We start from the raw sequence: 24235 nt of genomic DNA, 5'->3' as shown, positions 1-24235 counted from the left end.
ATGGGGTGTTGGATGGAGTTTGGGCTTTGAGTTTCCTGGAAAGCCCACATTTTTCTGAACATTTTGATATCAAATACTCATTTTGGCAAAATATGGAGTTACGTCTGTGTCACTGAACCCTCAAGATATAGGTTCTGTTTTGAGTTGAACATCCTTCTGGCTGCCAGCAGACTGATATAGTTTGTCAACAAAGAGAAGGGTCTTGATTCAAACTAAGTTGATGGGAGTTAATGCCTTTTGGTTCTCAACAGAAGAAATGGTCTGTTTCTGTTGAGAGTCAGAAAGGCAATGGGTCTGTGTCGGATGATAGGGGTCAATGCCCTTCTAGCTCTCAGTAGACTACATTCTAGAGGTTGTGATGAGGTTTGGATGCAAGCAAAGGAACTACGGGATGCTATTCAAGGTTCATTTAAACATGAGGTGCAATGGTGAACAGCGAGAAGAAAAAATATTCGCAAAATGATACGACAGGCCTACATTACTCTTCATATTTTTGTACCTTATATAACAAACAGATTATGGAGTACAAAAATGGGCCGTTGTTGCTCCCAACAATGTATTTTTTTTACCCCATAATTTCACTTAATGCAGGGGTTATAAGCGCCCTGAAATAGAGATAAGACAAATATATAAGCCCCATGCCTTGCATCTAGGTATCTTTTGTTCTGATTTTAATTGATAAATCTCCCCACATTACTGTCAATGTTAGTTTTAAAAGAGTAATGGTTCCATATGGATATTACAGCAATATATGGATGTATCCCCTTTCTGTTACTACAGGGTGTATCATGAAAACAAAATCAAGCATTCAATTTAAAACTTTTCCTCCACAACTCTTGCAAGGCATGATGGGAAGGGAGCAAGCACGAATGAAAATCAATTAAACACTGTAAGAATTATAATTTCAATATCACAGTTACAGTTTGAATTCTGCAAGAAAACATTCATGAAATATTAATTGAAAATGATATTGCGGCAAAAATCTGATAAATAACAATCTTGTTATTTATGAAAATTCAGAACATTGCCTCTGTCTCCATGCATAATGGGTGTCAGGGATAATTTCTCACTAATCATTTCCAAATTCCACTTATATACCACATAAATGTTTTTTTTTTAAAATTATAGATGCCACCATATGAAAAGTGTAGAAGTGGCGTTTACATAGATTGATGTGGTCTTTATAAACAGGTTTGATTCTATGTATCATCTGCTGAGAAGCAAAAGGACTTTATTTGTATCCTTTAACACTTTGATAAATAGTTAACACCCTTCTGGCTTTCAGCAGACTGAAAGAGGAATGGTGCTCTAGTTAGTCCAACTATCTAACCATGAATTTAAAAACAAAATTCTTTTGTCCAAAATATGAAACACATTTTTAAATTAAACTTCACAGAAAACCTGTTGATTGGAAACATCAATGATATACAGTGCGTTTTATATCACCTGCACAATTGCAAGTTGATGTATACATTGGCTATTCTCCTCACCAATACGATTTCGCTTCAAGATTTTCTATTCTGCACTCCAGCGCTTCATTTCCCAATCAAATGCGCTTTATAGATGGACATACTTGATTCATAGCATGTCGGTAAAAACACTACAAAAGGTTCTTGGCGTTGCCTCCCCTTTATATCTGAATTACAAGTGCTCGGGTTATCCATCATTGTAAAGAAACATGCACACACAATCAGTTCTAACATGTTTGTCAGGTTATTGCATCTTATGCTCCTATCACATGTTTGACATCTAAAGAAGAAAACAAGAGAGGGGGTCTTTGCCTTCTGAGGTTTTGCGGAGATAGAACGGGGTTGAACAAACAACATGCGGGCGTGGGATCCTTTCCAATTTCTAGCGATCAAATATAGACAGAAAAGAGTTCTTTTCTGGATGATTGATGCGTTCAAGGGATGTTGATGTCAAATGATGAAATGCAACCCACTTTTCTTCACAGGTCACTATCCCTCTCTCGCAAATTTGTTTGCTCGGACCAAATAATGTGTTTCTTTGACGATTATTGAATTCATGTCACAGATTTTCTGAGAATTCTACTGTCTTACTACGTTTTGAACAGGAAAACAATTTTTTTCAAGACAAATTCTAACATGATCACTTCAAAGAAAAGATGGTGCAGGGGAATACTAATCAATACATTAACATATCTTCTCTGTTGAGAGCCAGAAGGGAGGTTTACTCTATGGAAGGATTGAGCTCTTCTTAAATGCCTTTCTGGCTCTGAACAGACACTATCGCACTACTATTTCTAAAGGACAGGGTACATGAGCTTGCCTACCTATGCAACATGACAATATCCTAACAATTAATAGAGATCTTTTATTTAGAAAAATTAGCGGATACCATTGTTGAAAAGTATCAACTACTTTTACAGAACAAATGATTTAGAGAAACACTGCATATATATACTTCAAGAAATCATTTTAACATGACATACTGAAAGCAGAAAATTGCTTTTTTTTTCAAGCTTCGATCAAACATGATGCGGTAAACCATCTAAAAAATAATGCCACAGGCAAAAACAAGATGATATGAGCATACAGCACTTCACATTGCTAACTCTTATAACAAAGAGATGAATTATAACACTTAGAGGCCGTAGTAGCACTGTTCTATTTACTTGAAAATGGGTTTATCTTTCACTTCACATTTTCTAAAAGATGGTTTACCGGCTTATGTATGAACAAGGCTGAAGATGCAAGTTAGTGCGATAGTACAAGCAGAGAGTTTGGTAGATGGGGCAAGCAGAAAGGAAAGTGCCTGGAACTAAGAAGTGCACATAGGAATAGAGTGTTTTTACACAGCTAGGATGGACCTAGTATGCTGTTTAAGAGAATCTCTTTAATCAAAGAACCATGATCTGCAATCATCGGACATTGTGGCATTGACTTTCTATCTTGAAACTTCCTCATGGAACTCAGGACATTAATGTTGAAATGCTTATGAAAACCACTAACAATTTGAGAATTTTATACACATCAGATGTTCACCCCCAAAAAATTTGCTTTGGATGAATGTAGAATACAAATATATAAGGAATAACAAACTTTTTCCATATCAGTATTGCACAGAAGCAAATCAAAACCTAATTTTCTGCACCCCTCCAAATATTACAGATCAACAACAGTCAATTTGCAGCAGTCACTTGTGATGAGCCGTGCTTAATCAATGCAAAGTCACTGTGAATATGCATATTCCACCTTGGATGATGTCATCAAGTAGATAGCTAGTTTTTAGGTCGACAACTTCTGATTTTCAAAGCTTTAGATTTCAGAGAGCTGTTACTCCTCTGAGACATTGAAATAGCATATAATTGATATCATTGTAATCTATGGCTCAATACCTTTCCGTTGATATATAATAATAATAATAATAATAATAATAGTGGGTTCCTGTATAGCGCTCATGTCTGTCAGACTTGACACTCCAGGCGCTCCCGATTATTACCCTGGCTTTAGCACGGCTGCCATTACGGCGCTCTCGCATTTCAAGGAATTAATTCCTGCCAGGTACTCATTTACATCACCTATTCATCTAGTTCATTTTTCACTTCCGACAGGGTCTTTAATAGAACTGGATGGTCCTAAACTAAAGCCTAAGGGACTGAGAGAATTTAGAAGTCAATGGATTAATGCCTTTCTTTCTCTATCAAAAAAGGTCAGCTATCAAAATGTTGATATGCCCCATCCCCAAGATCTATGGTAGATGTAAAAGTTGTAACAGATTGACTAAGCCCTCTGTGTTCATCAATTTGTATTATGGACTAGAGCTCTGTACTATAAAGAGTTGCGATTTATTAAAATCAATTGTAACTCGTTATAGTACAGGGCCCTGAGCTGCCTATAAATGTAATAATGGTGATGTCATCCTTTCGTCCATGTTACTACTTCCTCACACGTTCAGTTTATTATTGAAAAAAGACAAGCCAAGCAAACAGAGGAGAGTTCATTTGTCTTCATTCCGACCGTTCTGGGATCACTGCAATAGTCATTAGCCGTTTATTTTTGAAGTAGGTAAAGGGCATCACAACGAAGCTCAACACAAGAAATGAATTTTGAAATCTAAAACTTTCTTGAGAGAGAGTTATGTAGAGGAGGGATGGCATGCCAGGGAATGGAAAGCAGGGATTTGGCGGGCGCACAAACTGTCCGAACTTACCTCGAAGGAAAGCTCACCATTACGATCGAGATCGAAGGATTTGAAGACGTAATGAGCATAGTGGTCCGATCCTGGGTTATGTGTAACAGTGTGGGAGAGAGAAAGGGAGAGGGAGATAAAATACGGAAGAGAACTCAACAAACTTACCTCAAAGGTTAGTGAACCATTATGGTCCGTATCAAAGGAATTGAAGACATAATGGGCATAGTGGCTCGAATCTAGAAAAGAAAAAAGCAGAATAACAAACTTTGTTATCTCATCTTAGGGACAATAATAATTCTACGACAACCACTCGGGACACCTACCCCTTGACAATTACCACATGACCATCTGAAATCTGGACAATTATCAGATTCATGACATATTCTTGATGATCAGAAATATCAGTGTCAGGTGGGAATTTTTCTGAGGGGTAGATGATAAGGTAGTAATTGTCCTAGTTGGAAAACCTATTCCTAGAAGAACCAAGTGGTTTCTATATTAAAGTCCAAAGGGGATTGAGAGAATTTGTTTGTCAATAGTTTAACATACTTGGACCAGTTTCAGTCTAGGGATCTTGATTTGAAGCGTATCAATCACCCATAAATATTTTGTTCTGTATATGTTAGTAGTCCCATGTAGTAATACTCTATTCAAAATATTAGCTTCAAATACTAATTCTGAAAACAGATCTAGCAAGTTTAAATACACTCACACAATTAATAAAAAAGTGGTAGTGGTAGTTGTAGGTGATAGTCAAGTGGGTAGGTGTCCTTGTGATCCCCCAGGGGGCACCTTCAATGGTATGGTAATTGATCTGGGTTATTAGTTGTCTCAGGAGGGTTATTATCCCCAAAAGGGGCAGGAATTAGTTGTTCCTGGAGAACTATTACCTGAAAAGACGGGGGTGCAGTTGTCATAGGTGTGTGAATATCCATCCACAAGTAGTTGTTCAAGGAGTTGACACCAGATTACAAGAAAAAAACAATGTCCTTTTCATGTTATGATATCCCTTTATTACTAAAAGTACCTTGTCCCAAAGGTATTTTCGAATTCTTTTGAGTTACCCCAACTCCAAATAATGAATCTTGTAACCAAATATCAAAATTAAGAAAGTTGACATTAAGAATGGAAAAAAAATCAATTATACTCTCATACCTGTCTGTCAATAAAGCCATCCTAGGGAAACAGACAAAAAGTTCTCTGTTGACGGAATGCTTTCAAGACAGTTTCTACAATATATATATATATATCTTCCTCGAGGGAGACAATATAAACGATCACAATGAACCACTATGGATCGACAGGTGGCATTAATGGCATGTTAGCCAATGAGACAAGGTTTGACATTATATATCTTGTATTTCCTTTTTTTTTCACACACATCTGCAATATAACTGGTATTTATTTCAATTTTCTTATCCATCAATAAAAATGATAAAACCCCATCAAGTCAATATTTTTTCTTTCAAATAAAAGTAATCTTCAATAACCATCATTAATGACACATCTGGCTAATCATTAGTAACTATTGGAGGAGTGATCATGGACATGGTCGGCAGAATGAGAGGGAAGATATACAATAACAGGCCGGCACTTTTGAAGTCTGGAGAATTGCCTTCTACATGCATCGCCGGTCCAATTAAAGTATTCCTCTCGTTACGAGTATCTCCAAATGCCATTCTAGTTAGATTCACACCTGCATGAACAACATTAATGTGACAAGGCTTTTTAGATTCTCTTCTTCAATCATTATAAAATAACGGATAGTCGGAAAGAAGAGAAATGGCAGCTGGAGCTGCGTTTCTTCACTTTTGAGATTATTTATTTTTTCCTATAAATAGATCTATCCTCCCTAGAAGTACCATGATGCCATCTGTCTCTAACCTTGAAGTGCATTAACTTTACGTCAAAATGATCCACGTTTACACCCTTCTGGCCACCAGGAGATGACATTCTCTCTATTTCAAAATCATGAATAACAAATGTATACTTGGTGTATTAGATTATAAATGAAAGAAGGAAAGTGCAAGGTAAAATAGCTTTTTTTGAACCTGGCAGATGTTGAATAAATAAATATTTGTATACCCTCACTCTTCTTCCAAAGTAGTGATAATAAAGAGTTTCCAATCAGAATATTTTCAATCTGCAATTCAGGCACTATTTCCTTATCTGATGTGTATCTCCATTCTCATTTGAATATTATTGTTCTTTTTAACTTGATAGGATCGGATTGTTCCTTTAAAATGAAAAACAAACTTCAATTTACTCAAATAAAATGGTTGTATATTATTGGATTCTCTCTGTTATGGAAGCATGACCATGAACCAGACATACATTTTATTTAAAGTTGATTTCTTCAAGAATTCTTTCCATTTGGCATTTTTCCTGTGTTATTCTTCTGCACAGGAATCAAAAGAATGAGAAAGCCGAACAAAGTGTTTTTTTTATGTTAACCAGCACTCGACCTCCTCCTCATCAATTTGGAATAATTCATCTCGTGTTCGAGGCGATGTTTGTATCAAGACGTCATTCAGGATGAAGACCAATGTTGTGATAGGAATCTCATCGATTCCTCCACTTACCCATAATGCATCAGCTCCTTCAGAGGAAGGGGGCCAGGGAGATGTTGATGAGAAAACAGATAAAGCCATCTCGATGGTACTTTTCTTTTTGTTAGAAAGGTTAACGTAAGATGAACAAGGCGGAAAGGAAGTGATTGGAGATGAAGATGTCGTCTTTCAAGAAATCTTGTTTGGCTATTGGCCAAATGAACTAGTTAAATTGATGCAGGTAGATTCTGACTGTATGACGTTTTGAACAAGCAAAGTACTCTAGGGAATTATATTTTGCGTATTTATAGTGTAGTTCAAGTTTTCTAGGTCTTTACAGTATCTTAAAATCTAATTTCAAGGGCTTTGTGTTCAATATTGACAAAAGTCCTCATTTTCATTACCCTTTATTTCATATTTTTAGCAGAGTATCATAGAACTATAATAAAAATGTTTGCTTTAATTAAGAATCACATGTCCAAGGACTTGTATGGAATATTGTCAAAACATCCTTAATGAGTTTCAGCAGACTTTACATTACAAGTGCCATTAAAATACATGTAAAATAAACTTTTATTTTGCTTTAACAAAGAATCTAATTGAGAAGGACTTGCATGGAATATTGTCCAAATGTCCTTATTGACATAACCTTTTATATCATTTTCAGCAGAATTTATAAAGTGTTTTGTTTCAATAAAGAATCTAATTAAAAGGGATTAAATAGGATATGTCAACAAATCCTTATTATTGTTCATTTGTCAGCAAACCCGTTAAGTGGCGTACAGCCAGAAGGCCTAGTAGAACGAAAACAATTATTAGAATTGTTGTTTTCTATCTCTTCAACATTAGCTGGAAGGATTATATGTGGTTAAGATTAAAGCTCCTGCCTAGTGAAAACATCATTACAATTATAAGTTCACTTAGAATTTGTAAAATTTCTCTAACTAGAACTTCTAAACCAGATTATCTCAAATTGGAATTTCACCCCAAGTACTGCAGGTACTAAATATCAGAACTATGTCAAGTCATTAGTAAATTGTCTTCTTTCAGAGCAAGAAGAACATTGCCAAATGTCATTCACACAAGGTTAACCCCCTTTTAGCTCTAAACAGACAACATTAAAGGTAAAGATCAGTTTTGGAAATGCCCCCCTCTCAAAAAATGAAATGGAAGCTCTTATTACCAATCGTGTGAAAGAATATGTTTTGACTAATACGTGATGATACAAATTTTGCTGAGAAACCACCTACTAATTGATATATTTGGTAAATTATTAAATCTATTTTGACCTGATAGATATCGCGCACGTGTCGCGCACGTGTCACATAGTCCCATATACATCTTTCCGTGTACAGTGCTTGTAACTTTACCAAGACTGGGCCAAATTTCTTATCATTTTGATGATTCCAGAACCTTGCAGTACACACCAATACTTATATGCTAGATGATCAACCTTTTCTGATCGATTCCACGATGTTTCTTTCACAATGCGATCGCATGACCAGAACTGGTCTTTATCTTTAAGTTGAGGCAATAGCAGGAATGATATGAATAATGATGGAAAAGAAAATTTTCAAGATAAAATTGTGTTTCTCTTCAATGCAAAATCCTGCTCGCATCAGAATAAGATATCCCGTCTTTTTTCATCCTGCCTAATCTCTTTTTATCTCAGATCTCAACACTTTCGCCGAGCTTGTAATAAGACCCCACAATATCGTGCTATGCTAATGACGACGATGCAAACAGCTACGTTCCATCTGCATCTTATCTTAACCTGCCAATCTATAGGGCGTTTCCATGGCAACCAATTTTCTCCTACCCCGTTTTTGTTTCTTTTAATCTTGCTCAATCAAGAGCCCCAATTCCGCATTCATGTTATTAGCTTCATCTTCATAGTGGATGACAGCAGTAATTAAATGGGTAATTTATGGCATCCATCCATCCATTATTTGGTCAGTGGCTGAATAACCTGTTCTTGTCTCACATGATTAACAATACATGGGACATTGTATGTCTTCACAAAGCTCAATATCTTCATTGAAATAAAACAGGTTGCTTTGATTTTTTTAAAATTAATTATTCATTCACTGCCTATTACCCCCATCCATTCATGAATATTTTCAGAATCCACTTCCTTATTTTCTAGTTTGAGTAAAAAGAAAATAAGTGGTTCAATTGGTTTTTTACAATTAGATACTCCGTCTTACTTTAAAATTCATGTGTTCTTTCATAAAAAAAGCCAAGAATAGAGCTGAGTCATAGATGGTACATTTCCAAAACTCTGTACAGAGAGTTTAGTGCAGTATTGTATGAAATCCCGTAGGATTTTTTGCCAAAGTTGATTTTTTTTTTGCTGTTTTGGTTTCAAAAGGGTCCCAATTGGCCAAAAATGATGGGGTTCAAATTTTCAGACCCCTCCTTCATTTCCTGGGGGGTCCATATTGGGCGCCAAAATGACATATATAATGCGCAATAGGGAAATTTGGTGTCTTCAGGAAAATTTGAACCCCCATTAATTTCTGATAGCTTAGACCCCAATGAATCCAAAAATGCAAAAAAAAAAAATCAACTTTCCCACAAAAATCCTACGGGAGCTGTTTCAATGACATACCGTACCACACTAGTTGCAGGAGTGATAGAATATAGCTGCAACACAGTGTTCATTATCATCTTTACATTTTGTTCTTAACATTAGTTTTTAATAATTTAGATAAGCAAAGTTATATAAAAGGCATTTACTCTGAAATTTCAATAGTTACTGAGCACTTAGTTTTCATGTTTTTAAGAGACAAAAAAAAAATCTCAATGAAAACTATTTCCATGCTGAATTACAATACATGTTTGTTTGTTTTTTCTTTTCTGTAACTATGAAATAAGCAAGATAATAACAATAAATCCAACATAAAGACATTGAGATAGTATTATAATTTCCCAATTGTTCCCGTTATACCTCACTACCAATGATATCTACTCGTATCAGTTTTCATCATTAACATAATTTTAGAATTAGGACACATTAGGATCGGTACAGTGATGGTAATGCCACCTGTACCAGATCAAATTTCCCCATTGAACATGATGGGCTCATCATTATCAATGAAGATAATGTTTTCAACACTTTTTTTTACATTTGAATGAAAGCAAGTTTACTCCTTAAAGTGTACCATTCACCTGTGTGTAGGGAGAATGTATAAAATTAAGCTTAAAAAAACTGTACCTAGCATTCTACAGGTAAACGGTTAAGAGTATGAAGAAAATAAAAGATTTTCAAGGGAATAATCTACTTTACTTGTTCCTATTTCAGAAAGAAAATATGACCATGTTTATATAGTCTGAAGATATTGTTCAATACACATACTCTTAGATCAGGTTTGATGACTCCTCCCCCCCCCCCCCATAGCATGAAATGAGTTCATAAACTTCAATCACATCAAAAGATTACCGGTAGGTGACATAAGCTTATCTAGATTCAAACGTTTTAATAATACTTCCCATCATCATTAAAAAAGTTCCTGGGATTCTTTAATGATCTTGCGAGCTCAACCAAGACTCAATGACTGGTCAAGATATCCTCTAAAGTCATTAACCACCCTTAATTTGAGTGAAAATATGACTATTAAAGTGATTAAGGTGGGCTACAGGCATCAATCTTTCCTATAAGTGTTCTTAGTAATCCCTCATGTCCCATTTCTGTTCTGTATTTTAGGAGAACAGAATTATATTTCCATCCTTTATGGCTTGGTGGCCAGGGTATTTTTGATCTTCTAGAGATGAGATAATATTAAAGTGGCCATTAACGATACAAGAGATTGGATGGCTCTTAAAAAAATATGATATGATTACACGTTGTGATTTTATCTGTTACCTGGGAAAATTAATAAAAGAGATCTGATGAAGTTGAAATTACTTTCTAAGCTTTCTCATTATTTTCATGTCAGCTTGGAAGAATATAATGGGAGAAATGTCCCCTGAGGATTCCTCTTCAAATGGGCCGTTATTCGAAATATGATAAAAACAATTGAAATGTTTGGACAAACTTTCCCCGCCACTCGTGACTGTTCCCATATTCCGATGTATGTTTACAGACCATGTGAATTTCAAAAGAACTGATTCAATTTTTTTCGCATTATTTTGAAAGTCCCTCCCCCCCCCAAAAAAAAAGTAAATACAAATTATATACACATAGCTAGTAATCTTCATTTTTTCCAATTCATAAAATATACATCACTGGGAATAACTTCATTCATGGCATAGAAAAATGGCTGATGTACTTTGTATGCATTGACAGGAAAAAATATAAACTATGTGTATGTAGGGAAGAGATTTTAGAGAGGAGTTTGTACAATGCAAGTGATTGATGTACGGCCTGAGCAGTACAACAATCCAATCCAATTCTTCTTTAAGCCTAGTATGGTCAGTTTATTGCTTTCCAATAGGCATCCAAATCAGATATTCGGAGAAGATCCCAGAATAATAAATATGATTTATTAAGGGCCTTCGATCCTACGGACTCTGAGAATACGTGTCTAAAAGGCCTTGGCTTTGGTGGGTACTTGGGACCTAATGAAACTTGATTAGGCCAATTTCATCCCATTTATTTTGATTATCGTCAATAAATAGGAGATTCCTGAGAGCTCTACAACGCAGCTGTTTCCCTTATACTTTAGAATTGTGTTCTTGTTTTGGAATGGCTTTATTTGAGAGTATAATACAGCCATCATGAAAGATATGTCAAATAATTCCATTGTTGTTTTTGGCGATGTCATTCTGGACAGATGCATATGGGTCAGAACATGGGCATGAAGCTTCAGAAAGGGGGAATTCTTATAGGTTACATTACACATGTAAATTATGATACATATCGTCCTTGTTTTCACGAAGTGACGGTAGTGAGGAAAATCGTCACGCAAAGTGAATGCAATTTTTTTTCACTACCGTCACTTCGTGAAAACAGCGACGAATGTATTGCAATGTGATGTAAGAATCATGTGACCGGCTATGAGTCCAGAGTAGGATCATGGAACTGGTTTATTGTGCCAACAAGTTCTTTTATTTGAAATAAAGACTTGATAAGAAAACACTACCTAACAAAATACTGCTGATAACTACAAAATAATCCACAATTAAGTTGGAGAATAATATTTCTCTCTTTTTAATTTCAAATATATATATATTTTCATATAATTCTTCATTTTCTCTGAGCACTATGATTGTCTATGGGAACCGAATGGCTTGTGTATCAAACCTACGTGAATGAGAGAAATTGGTAGTGATGGGGTAAAAGAGGAAAATGTAAAGACGGATCTTTCTTACCTCCTTGAGGGAAAAACTGTGAATAGATTTTCTTGAATGTATCCTCGTTTACCATTCCCGATGGACATTCCTACAAGATGCAGAGAAAGAAGAAAGAAATAAAACAAAAGATTAAACAAAAGGTGAAGAAATTATGGAGCAGTCGTCAATTGGTGGCAGATTCTTTTGAACACAACAACACTTCATAACTGGTTCAGTATTCAAAGTGTTGCTAATCAAGCATTTTGACACAAATACAAGATTATGATATTCTTTTTATACATATACAATGTTATTGAATCACTGGCAGTAGTAAAGAATTGTAATAAATTTTTTTTGTACCATACTGATACAAACCTTATGCATATTCATGTATGTAAATATTAAGTATGGAAATGCGCAGCGGATTGTTGTTACTGTTGTGTTATTATGATTTTATGATATGATTATGGGAGAGAGAAGGAGTGAGGGAGAGAGAGAGAGGGAGAGAGAGAAGGGGAGACCGGAGGGAAAGAAGGGAAGGGAGAGAAGGGGAGGGAAGGGGAGACAAGGGGAGGAAGGGACAGAGAGAGAGAGAGAGAGAGAGACAGAGAAATAGAGAGAGAGAGAGAGAGAGACAGAGAAATAGAGAGAGACAGAGACAGAGAAATAGAGAGAGAGACAGAGAAATAGAGAGAGAGAGACAGAGAAATAGAGAGAGACAGAGAAATAGAGAGAGAAAGAGAAAGAGAAAGAGAGAAAAAGAGAGAGAGAGAAAGAGAGAGAGATAGAGAGAGAGAGAGAGAGAGACGGAGAGGGATGCAAGCTAGAGACAGAGAGAGAAAGAAAATGGAGGAGGGGGGGGGGGGGGGAGGAAGACATAAAAGGATGCAGAAGAAGAGAATAGCAGTATAATGCATCCTACTTAAATGCAAACAACAAAAAGCAGACAGATTAGAATTCTCTAAATCCCCAAGCAATGGAAAGAAATCCAAAAGTGCCAGATTTTCCCATCCTGAACTCATTATTTATTCATTAATATTCAAGAAACTCCTACTCCAAGGAGCGATGAACAAGGTTCTTGACATGAGCGAGAAAATACACTGGTGCTTTGAGATTCAAAAGATTACGACACGTCCACTGCATCCAGCTATAAAAGTACCATGATACCAATTCAGGACATTGACTGCCTGCAGCGACAACATGGCATTTGAATGACATACGTAATAAAGTAACGTTATTAGCCTTAATTCCGCCTCGGTTGATAGTATGTTCACATGCATCAATTGAATGTTTCATTTATCATTCACAATCCATAACAATGGTTCCAGTCAGGACACATGATCTATGAACCGGCAACAATTTTCCCATGCTCAATTTTCAATGCGACCCACATTTTAATCTTCAACCAGGGACAGAACACTCTAAATAACTCTAAACTTAACCTAAAACCAAACCAATCACAGTAGTGATTTGTATTAATACTTTGAAAAAGGACAAGATTCCATCACATTGCAGACATTTCTCAAACATTGCTTGCATCCAAAGACTTAACCTCTTAGCATCTTCAGAGCTTGGCAGATCAAATGTACAAGAGTAGCACATCATTAATCCTGAGGGAAAAAAAAACAGCCTGACAATGCCCTTATCCCAAAGTAAGAAATGGATTGCCAGTCAGATCAATTAGTATTTGGGGATACATCAACATAGTACATAGGAACCTGCAAACTTTACTTAATGAGAAACTTGGTCTTTTCAATTTGTACTTTAAAGCCCTTAAATTGTATTATAATGTGAAAGAGGATATCATTTAAGACATATTTCTGCAAGGATTTTCAAAACAAATCTGTTTGAAGTCGCATTCAAAACAAATCTGTTTGAAGTCGGATTCAAAACAAGTATGTTTGAAGTCGAATATTGATGAAAGGATACAAAATCCTTGCAGAAATGTGTCTTAAATGATCAACATCCTCTTTCACTTTATGATACAATTTAAGTGAAATTTTGCCATCAAATTTTGCAGAAATTGGGGATCCCAACACTTTAAAGGGGCTTTAAGGGGGGAAATGCATCTGCATGTGTTGTAATACATCCAACTAAGTAAAACAGGGAGTCATTTCAAATTGGATTAAAAATATCTTAATATCACTTAACAAATGAAACTCTATTTTTGTTAGACAACATCTGCAATAGAAGTTCAAAACGTAACATTCTTCTATTTATAAGAAAATGGGGCAGATGGTTATAAAATATTTGAGTCTGGGAAACGACAACCAATGAAGTGGTATGATGGATCCTCATCTCAAATGAGTTGTGATGTCATTCTATATCTTGACATCATTTGCAGCTCAAATTTGATGTGATTAGAATTCTAGTGCAACCTCCCATCCCTACGGGTTTAGAATGAAACTCATTTCCTTTCCCTGCATATTACCCAAACGTACCTCGGACAACATCAAAAATTAAAATCTAGGCTCGTCAGCCACCGCACGACCGCTAACTGGTGCCAATGTGGAGAGGCATTATGATCATAACAGTCACTTGTACTCTCTGGATAATGAGAGATTACCACCAATGGTCAGGGGCAGATCTAGGGGGGGGGGTTGGCGGTTTAACCACCCCCCCCCCTTGGGCAGCCAAGTGAGAAAAAAAAGAAAAGAAAAGAAAAAAAAGGGGGAAGAAAAGAAAAAAAAGGGGGAAAAAAAGAAGAAGAAGAAAAAAAAGGGGAAGAAAAAGAAGAAGAAAAAAAAGGGGAAGAAAAAGAAGAAGAAGAAAGAAAAGAAGAAGTAAAACAGTAAAACGGCATGATTTTGGAAAATCCTGGATCCGCCACTGGGTCAAACCCCCCCCCCCCCCTTGGCAAAAAGATAGATCCTGATGGTACATCTGTTGTTTTGGGAGATGCCGCTTATTATCATTATTAAAAAAATAGATAAAGCAGCAATGTTGCTCTTATCTATTTAAGACATAGCCTGATATAACATGAGGCCAAAAGCATTGGAAATGAATGTTTAGTGAAAAAAAGACTCCTCAAAATATTGAAATTTAAATGGTTACAAATAGTCAAAATAACAAGATTTGTTTAAATCATGAATATCATGTCTTAATCAAGCCTGACTTTTGCAAAGTTGAGAAGTTGTTCCTATGGACAGACAGGCTATAGGCCTGCCATCATCAGCTTGAGATTGCCAAATAACCCGCTATTTGAACTATCCCGATCGCAAATTAATCAGCTAATTTGCGTCTCCATCAGCCAGCAGTTGCAATTAGCGGGATGTTTAGTCAAGATAATCATCCCAAGATATCTTTGGCTAGTTTGCAAAATATCCCGCTATTTGTTCGGTCTTCACCAGACTGAAGACTCGCACTATGCTCGAACGCCGAGCACAATATCTCCAAGCTGATGAAGACACAATTTGTAACTTTGGGCTTGATTCCCAAATCAGAAATAGCAGGCTATTTGGCCATCTTGAGCTGATGAAGACATACCTTACGAGAGGAAAGTGATGGGTAATATGCATCGTCTACCCCCAAATATCAAAATTTTCCAGTGGGCCTCCTAGACACAATTTGGATGGCAGCCAAGGAAACTTCTCATTGAGTACCCTCTCTCGGGTGTCAGAATTCATACCCTTCCCTCACGCAATAAGATAGAAACCGAGAGAGAGATGCCGACATTAAACTGAGGTGATGGAATTGCAAGTGCTTTCCCATTTTTGTGCGTGTGATGGTAAGAGGACGGAGGCTCTTTGATGTGAAGTTTGCATACATTGCTGCTACACAGAAAGATGCTAGCTCAAGTTTGAGGATTTTATAAAACTTGATACCATCGTAAAGATGTCACCTCTCTTATTTTCAATAGTAATAACTTATTGACCAACAGTAAAACCAAGTCAAAACTTATTTTTGCCCTAGAAAAAAATAGCTGTTTCACATAACGGCAGCAAACATGGGGAAAAGTAAATTTCCTTTACTTTTCTATTCAACTTGTTTTCCGGTATGATACTTTCCATTATGACTGTCTATCTCTTTTGATTACCTTGGGCTACTGTTCCAGAATAATCCTCCATCTTCAAGCAATTTAAAATCTAGATCAAAGATGAGGCAGAAGTGTTGAAATACAAGCTCTTTGAAGGAAGGCAGAAAACCTTCCCAACGACTGATAACACCTCCCTGCTTCTGCATTTCTTTGATAATCCTTCATCGGCGCATTTTTACTTCCGACCATGGATCTTGTCGTGAAAGACACCATAGTAATGAGGCTTATATAGCTCCAAGAAAATCATTCTCACATCTATGTTCAAACATTAATGCCCGATGGCTAATCAGGGGCCCGTAATAGGGATTTAAATTGGTGTTTTTTAGTTCAGGGAGGTAACAGGAACATCTGAAATGGATATAGATAGGGTATATACAGTTTTAAAAAGTGTATTAGATGAGAAAGAGGGAGGTGGGGTTGATGGAGAATGAAAGAGAGAAAGAATGAGATAGGAAGAGAGATACAGAGAAAGACTGAGAGAAAGGGAGAGTGCAAGAAGGAGGGGATAGAGGGAGAGTGAGAGTGAGTTTGAGTTTGAGAGAGGGAGAGAGAGAAAGAAAGACAGAGATAGAGATAGAGATAGAGATAGAGATAGAGATAGAGATAGAGATAGAGATAGAGATAGAGATAGAGATAGAGATAGAGATAGAGATAGAGATAGAGATAGAGATAGAGATTGAGATTGAGATTGAGATTGAGATTGAGATAGAGAGAGAGAGAGAGAGAGAGATAGAGAGAGAGAGAGAGAGAGAGAGAGAGAGAGAGAGAGAGAGAGAGAGAAAGAGAGACAGAGATTGAGATTGAGATTGAGAGAGATTGAGAGAGAGAGAGAGAGAGAGAGAGAGAGACATATCCATAGGAAACAGACTTGGCAAGAAGGGGTGAGCAAAGGGAACAATTAAGTAAGATAAAAAATCAATAGGTGATCTCATAAAAGTTTATGAAAAGTTACAAAGAATTTGTTATCATTGTAAACATAATTATGCTTGAAAAACCCTTCAAAACGTACAGGTCACATTAGAAGAGGGAATAATGTAAATCAACAACCTGTCCCCTATAAAGCTATAACTCCCACCATTTTATCTTAAATAAACCTCCTTTGAAAGTGATGAGAGCAATGTGGATGTGTTAAATAGACACTGCATGCCATGGAAAACAAAACAATTCAGACCCAGGGACCATGCGTAATTCGCCATTAAGATGTAGAACAAGCTAGAGCTCGTTCTACATCAAGGACATCCCTTGAGCCTTACTCGATCTAACCGTCTTCATTGCATCAAACACGCAGGCACACACCCCTTCTCACTTGCTATTTGTTTAATAAAAGACCAAAGTCAGTCCAGCATGTATTCGCACTTCATCTTCTCTCTCTCTCCCGGCCGGGCCCGACAATCTTTCCAACTAGGGGTAAATGAAGCGAGCTCATGGAGCCCCCCTTGAGAGGGACCATCATGATGGATGCCTCATGTATCGCCATGGGAACAGGTACCTCCTTCCTCCAGCTTATTGATTTCTAAAGATGAATTTCTGGAGGTCACTTTATTGACTTTTCTCTGTATCCTCTCTCTTGTACTCTTCCTCTATCTTCTTCTTTCTCAATTTTTCTCTTTTTAACTACCCCTTCTCTCTCTCTCACTCTTCTTCTTCTTTCTCATTTTTCCTATTTAAGTACTGCCTCTGTCTCTCTCCCTCTGGTAACTTAACTATCTTTCACACATATCTTTTAATTTTTTACTGTGAAGGAATTTTTTTGTAAATTTCTAAAGGATCAAATTTGTGAAAGTTTCATGTTATGAAATAATCAAAATCACAAAAATGAATTTTTGCAATATGTTCCTTGCCATATACCATGGCTGTCATCGAAAAATCCTGGGAGTTTCATATTGTGAAAGTTTTACTTTGTGGAATGTTTAAAAAATAACTACCCGGTAATCAAAATATTCACCAATTAAAAAAAATCAGAAACCAACACACACACATATGCATCTTACCATGGAAACTGCATAAGTGATAAAATCAATGGGAATAAATTCCAGTAAACTTCACCCTGCAAGGCATGCTGGATGTGTCAAATTAGCCTGATTTTATTGATATCAACCTCCTAAATGCCACTCTCCATCAAATTAATTTGCCCTGGGTCTCAGTTATCTGGCTTTCATCTCTAAAAAAAGTATTTCCTTTTTTTTATTTGCATGCCCATTCAATTTCTCTCTCCTCTCTACTTCTCCACTATCTCCTTCCATTTAGTCCTTTGTCATCTCTTTCACTTTCCCCTCATCTACACATCCCTCCTTTCTATCTTTCGTCTCCTTCTATCCCTTTCCCCTCCATACCCCTCATCCTCTCCCCATCCCTCATCTCATTTCTAACACCTCAACTCCATTTTTGTCTCCTCATTCATCTCTTTCTCCTCGTCACTCTCCCTTTCTCCTCGTCACTCTCCCTTTCCCTTAAATCTCACCTCCACACCCCTTCTCTCCACTTCTCTTTTCCTTATCCCTTCCAAATCCAATTTCACCCCCTCTCCACTCTACCTCCCCCTCTTCCCTCATTTGTCTACCTCTCCTTCTCCCTCTAGCTTTCTGCTTTCCAACTGTATATCTCTCCGGGGTGCCAGCACACATAGGTCAATGATACGTTGAAAAAGGTTACTGGGTTTCCCCCTGTGAAAAATGTTCAATTTTATCATTACCTGACATTCAGGTGCTGTAAAATGTCAAATATTTTGTTTCGTTCTCTACTGTACAGGAAATGAAAAACGTCTTTCTGACTGTTGCCTAATGTAAGACAAAACTTACAGCGTATCATATTTGATTGGAAGTTTTTAATGATAACAAGTCAATATGTTCTAGCCCTGATAAATGGTTAGAATTAATAAATTGAACATGGTTGATTCTAGAATATCATATTCCTCAAGTAATGGACTTTTAAAGCATGCAAATTGTTTAAACAAGTACAAACTCAAACTTTGTTGGGAAAGTACTAAAGTTGAAGATTGGAACCTGGGGACTTGCCATCAGAAGGCTATACATTGAGTGTACCACATGAACTATTTACGGAATTGTGCTTTGAATACCACACCCGGTTAGACCTTGAAGAATAATTAATCATCATCTATCATGGCTCATCTGACCAGAGTCTGACAACCGTGCTTCTCTCATCAGCATAGTGCTTCGTCTATCCAGATCGACATTCATGGGGCGGCGGCAATGTCATGTAGCCTCATACTGGCGATGTGAAAAGCTACGCTGAATGTTACACATCAGGTATGCCAATAATGCGCACGCAGACGGGGTATTCTGTATGTCATGATCAGCTATACAGGCTTGGAGAAGACAATAAAACAGTATACACAGTACAGATATCCTGGTGTGACTACAGCATGGTATCTCTCGTTTGACGAGTGTATCTGTTTTAATAGATGGTAATTCTTAAAGGTAACTTCAAACATAAATTGTTGAAGATATTCTTAGATAAAAAAAGCTTACAATACAGATTACTCATCATTCTTTACAAAGAAAATATGGTTATTAAGATAAAATTGTTAAAGAACATGTTAAGGCGGAAGTTATAGTAAACTTGTCTGTACATCCTAAAATTAGCAAATTAAATTAGCAAAAACAAAAAACTGTTTAAATAAAGATTTCGCCTGAAAGCAAGAAACCTCAATCTACAGTTTTATGAATTAGACCACCAAACTTAATACTTCCTCTGGCATATTGCTACTAATTAGACTTCTCTGTGTGTGTTTTCAGGTCTACGGGGAGAAAGAACAGTACAAGTCACCACAAGACAAAAACCTTCAAATATTTCCTACAAAGAGGTTAGAATCAATAGAAAAACTAGTTTTTCTTTGTATAACACCCTAGCAGTGAGTGCCTCTCATCATCACCATATGGAAGAAGGGTTATGAAATATTAACATAATGTTGCCATGGTAATTCAAGCTTCCACGTTCCCAAGGCACGATGAGTAAAGTACTCTGGATTCCTAGGTACACTTTTCTGAATAAAAAACCTCTTTGCATTATGATTGAACTATTCATTAGCATTGAGTCATCTTTAAAAAAGATGAAATTTCATCTGCTGAGATCCAGAAGGACATCAACATCTTTGCAATTTTGGGGGTTAATAACCTCGATATCTATCCAATTAATGTCTCTGGATAATCACCATCAATGTTTGTGGATAAACACAGTCGTTATTATTAAAGTTGATTTTATCGTCGCTGTTTTCACGAAGTGACGGTAGTGAAAAAAAATTGCATTCACTTTGCGTGACGATTTTCCTCACTACCGTCACTTCGTGAAAACAAGGACGTTATGTTCAAGCTATAATTATGATTGATTGTTGATGCATTGTATGTAAACGTTTCATTGTATAGAATAAATCTCCATTTCCCCAAAAGACTACCATATGACTATTTTTAAGGCAAACAAGATAAATTGAATTCTAAAAGGACATAACTTGTCTCCGAGGTATGGAGTTGCAAATACATATCACTGTTGGGTTAGATCAACTCCCAAATCATATCTTAAGGAAATCTAAAGACCTGTTTTACCCACCTGCTCCACATTAAAAAAATATTAAAAACATACTGAAAGGTTTTATTTTAATTGCTCAGCAGTCATATGAATGATAAATAGCCAAAACATTTTCGTTTAGAGTGACTTGTCTCTATGTACAGTATGGCTTTTCAGCATTCTCCTAATTCCGACCCACAATGCATCTTCTCTTCATCAGTCAAGTGGCTAAATTATGAGCTTTCAGATGGATGTAGTGAATACTCTGACCCACTAAATCATACTCCAGCATAACAATGAGGGGACTGGACATAAACCATCTCAATAAATCAGGTATTAGAATGGTTTTGTGGATGGACAATATGATTGGCAACCAAGCCTAGGAACACACGACTCGACTCTAGTCGATAAATCAATTCTACACTACTGTGATACTGACTTGGAAGGAAGCTAGGAGTTGATAGAACTGATTGGCTAGATAAAACAATTTACTACATGAAGATACCCTTTAATTGTCCTATTTTTCATCCTAAACTAAAGAGGGCATACAGCAACCTTCTACTGGGCCCAGAGATGTGATCATTGATATTCAGGGTAGATCGATACAGGACTTTTTATTTAAAAAAAGAAGGGGGGGGGGAGGGCTCAATTCTTCATTTTTTGTAAAAAAAAATGATTAGAATTAAAAGTAGGGGAGCTTTTTTTCTTTGTATACCTAAGGTATGGGCGATTGGTTTTAAAAGGGTGCTGGTGGGTGGGTGTGGGTGGGGGTGGGCTCTAAATCAATCAGTGTAAAAGGGTAAATCCTTATGCCTACATGTATCTACTGTGATAACTTCTCTTGCTAGTTTGACATCTTTATCTCCTATGCCATCATGTTATTCACGGAATGTGAAATGCCACTATAATCCCTGAAGTGTGTTACAATCTACTGTAGATCAATAGAAAATAATTTAAACAAAATCTTCTTAAAGCCGATTATATAAACAAGGTCAATTCATTATACATATGAGAAATTGCAAGAATTTACTCTATACAAATAACAAATTTATCCTTAAACTATGACATACAATGGTGACGTCAAGCTGAAATGTCTCAGAATCCTAAAAGCAAAGTATATAGTCAGTGATGTGGACAAGAAAAGCTTTCAACAACATGAACCTTGAAACAAAAAAAGAGAGCTCCTTTTATCAGTCCCACATCACAGACTTTCAGACTGTATCAAGATCAATAAGGTCCTTGAAGGCTCTTAGTCTCACTCTCAGATCAACTTAAAAAGAATTCTGTCTTCATGTTTACACACATACACCCCTAAATATAATATTAGGACGGACACTATAAAGTTTGCAAAAAAGAACAGGTATGTAAAAAACCCTAATGTGGTTTTGAATTTATTTAATTGTTTGTTTTAACACAATCAAAACGATTTATGCAACATATGGAAACAATACATACTGCAATACATAAAACAGAAGTGTAAAGCTGCCAGCGGAAACTGACTTGTTGATTCAGAGAAAATTGTGGTTACTTGAACACTCTGCGCACTCAAAGTCTACTGATAGACCTATCAGGGTAGGTTGTCATGGTAACTGACGACTACTTGCGAAGACGTTGCCAGGGAAACGGCAGGTTGGCGATTGTCAAATCCAGGTAAGGCGTTTTGTAGGTGAAAAGAAAGATGGAGGCATCAGCGGAAGGAAGGAAGGACTCCCATCGCCTGGAGGACAGCAACCTGTCTTATGTATGTACAAAGTATGGATGAAATAATTTCTGACGGCCTGGCAATTTCATATTTACTTGGGCTTGTCTCTAGGAGGTTCTATGACAGTTTAATCGCGGGATACTTATAACCTCATGTACCCTCTGGAGGCAATATGCTTTATGAGAGTACTTTCAAATGAAAGCAAGCACTTACAAGAAGAAAGCCTACAGTTGAAACAAGTTCAATATTTCCTATTGATCTTAGTAAAATGAAAAGAAAGAAGCCATGATTTCAAATCTTTGGTTTTCTCCTTTACTTTGGACATTTAGTTAATAACTATTTAGAGCTTTGAGGGATATGAGCATGAATACTTCCTTTTGACATTTCAAGCTCTCACGTTACGATCATGCAGAAAGTGGTTTCCTTCTACACGTTTTCCCTGGAAAGCCAGAAGGGCCTCAGCTGTGCTCTGCATTAATGCCCTGTCTGGTGCTATAGGCAAAATCCAAGAGTGTTAAAAGCAATGGTTTTTCTTTGAACAATGTGAGAGGGGGGATGGATGAATCTCTCACACAACTGAAACTTCTTGGCACTTAAATAATCTACATTACTACTAAAACTAGGACTCTACCATTATAGGATTAATCTATACTACATTTCAAAATAACAAGTATTCTTTCTGTAGATTGAGCTTATTAAAATTGCATTTACTTCATCGCCACTTTTAAAACAAAAGTTTCTTAAAATAACTGATATCATGATTTACCTGCATTAATGAGAGTGTTAAACACTTCTACTTAACTTAGCAGAAGCCGATTTTACTTATTTTAGAGCAACATGTGCATTAACTTATATGTTTATTTTTTAAATATTTTTTTTACCTGACTGCTAAGAAAGCATGTGTATGCTTGTTTTAAAGTAAGCAACCAGGGGACCGACGGCTTAAAGTCCACTCCCAGGGACTTGGCAATGAGGATTGATGCCTTACCAGGGGAAACTAGCGCGTTGGCTTGATTTTGAACCTGGACCTCCTGGTTATGAGACCACTACTCTACCACTGAGCCATCGCACCTCACATGTTTTAATACAGTGTTAATGCCCTTCTAGCTCTTAACACACACGTTCTCCTTTCTGTTACCAGCTTTCTTTTGATAATCTGACTAATGGATGTGAGCAAACAGATCCAATCATTAACCACCCATGTAATCAAGCTACCTGAAAGAAAACCCATTAATATCAGTTAAATATTAACCCATGAGCATATTGCCTACTACTTGTCTTTCGCAAACCACCCATTTCCATAGTAAAGAGACAGTAAAGTGGGGTCATCAGTTAAAATAAAAGTATTTCTGATATATTAAAAACTTGTGCTTCATAATTCAAGAGAGAATTACTATTCGCACAAGGTGATGCTATAAATGGCTCATTGTATTTCAATTACTTCAAGCGTGTATTTCTGTTTAATTAGCATCTAAAATGGATTGGGTTAAAATGGATTTATTACTACATAATTAGGCAATGTAATTTCATACAAGCTCTTTAAAAATCTGTGAAAATTTGTAATCTAATAAAAAAAAAAGTTGTACCAGGCATAACTGGAGGGATGACATTGTGTTTTGTTAAATTGCAGGAACAGATCATGCAGTGTATGACATTTCTAGTTCTGCAATGCTTAAATGTCAAATTTATCATATCTATCCTACAATATGCAAGTACTACACGTCCTATGTGGATATGTTAATAGTTAGGTCATACTGCTATGCCGCGAAAACAAATGAACAAGTTATGTTGACAGCGGAAGATGATCTCTGAATTACGACCACAGTTATCGACGAGGATGTCTTGAGAAGCTCTTGCGCGAAGCGAATTTACGACTCCTCTGACGCACACGCTTGGCATTGATCCTGTACTGTGAGTGCTAAACCAAAATAAATTGGGCACCATCTAGGGTGGGAAAAAAATTAAAGTCTATCCAAACAGATAGGGTTCTGTAATCGA

The 24235-nt window shown here is 36.6% G+C and overlaps 1 protein-coding gene across 1 annotated transcript in view; it reads right to left on the bottom strand.

Annotated features, from left to right (window-relative positions):
* LOC115924030 (Kv channel-interacting protein 4-like) overlaps positions 1–24235 on the bottom strand; it is a 51227-nt gene that overhangs the window by 14417 nt on the left and 12575 nt on the right. Inside the window, exons 2-3 of the mRNA XM_030985606.1 lie at positions 12018–12087; positions 4321–4391 (exon numbers count right to left, since the gene is read on the bottom strand). Of these exons, the coding sequence (XP_030841466.1) occupies positions 4321–4391; positions 12018–12087 (141 nt within the window). The remainder of the gene's footprint in view (positions 1–4320; positions 4392–12017; positions 12088–24235) is intronic.

Source organism: Strongylocentrotus purpuratus, unplaced genomic scaffold (genome assembly GCF_000002235.5).
Source record: "Strongylocentrotus purpuratus isolate Spur 01 unplaced genomic scaffold, Spur_5.0 spur5_scaffold_15, whole genome shotgun sequence".
Lineage (NCBI taxonomy): Eukaryota > Metazoa > Echinodermata > Echinoidea > Camarodonta > Strongylocentrotidae > Strongylocentrotus > Strongylocentrotus purpuratus.
The sequence above is the reverse complement of the archived record's forward strand: the minus strand, read 5'-3'. Positions and strand labels throughout refer to the sequence as shown.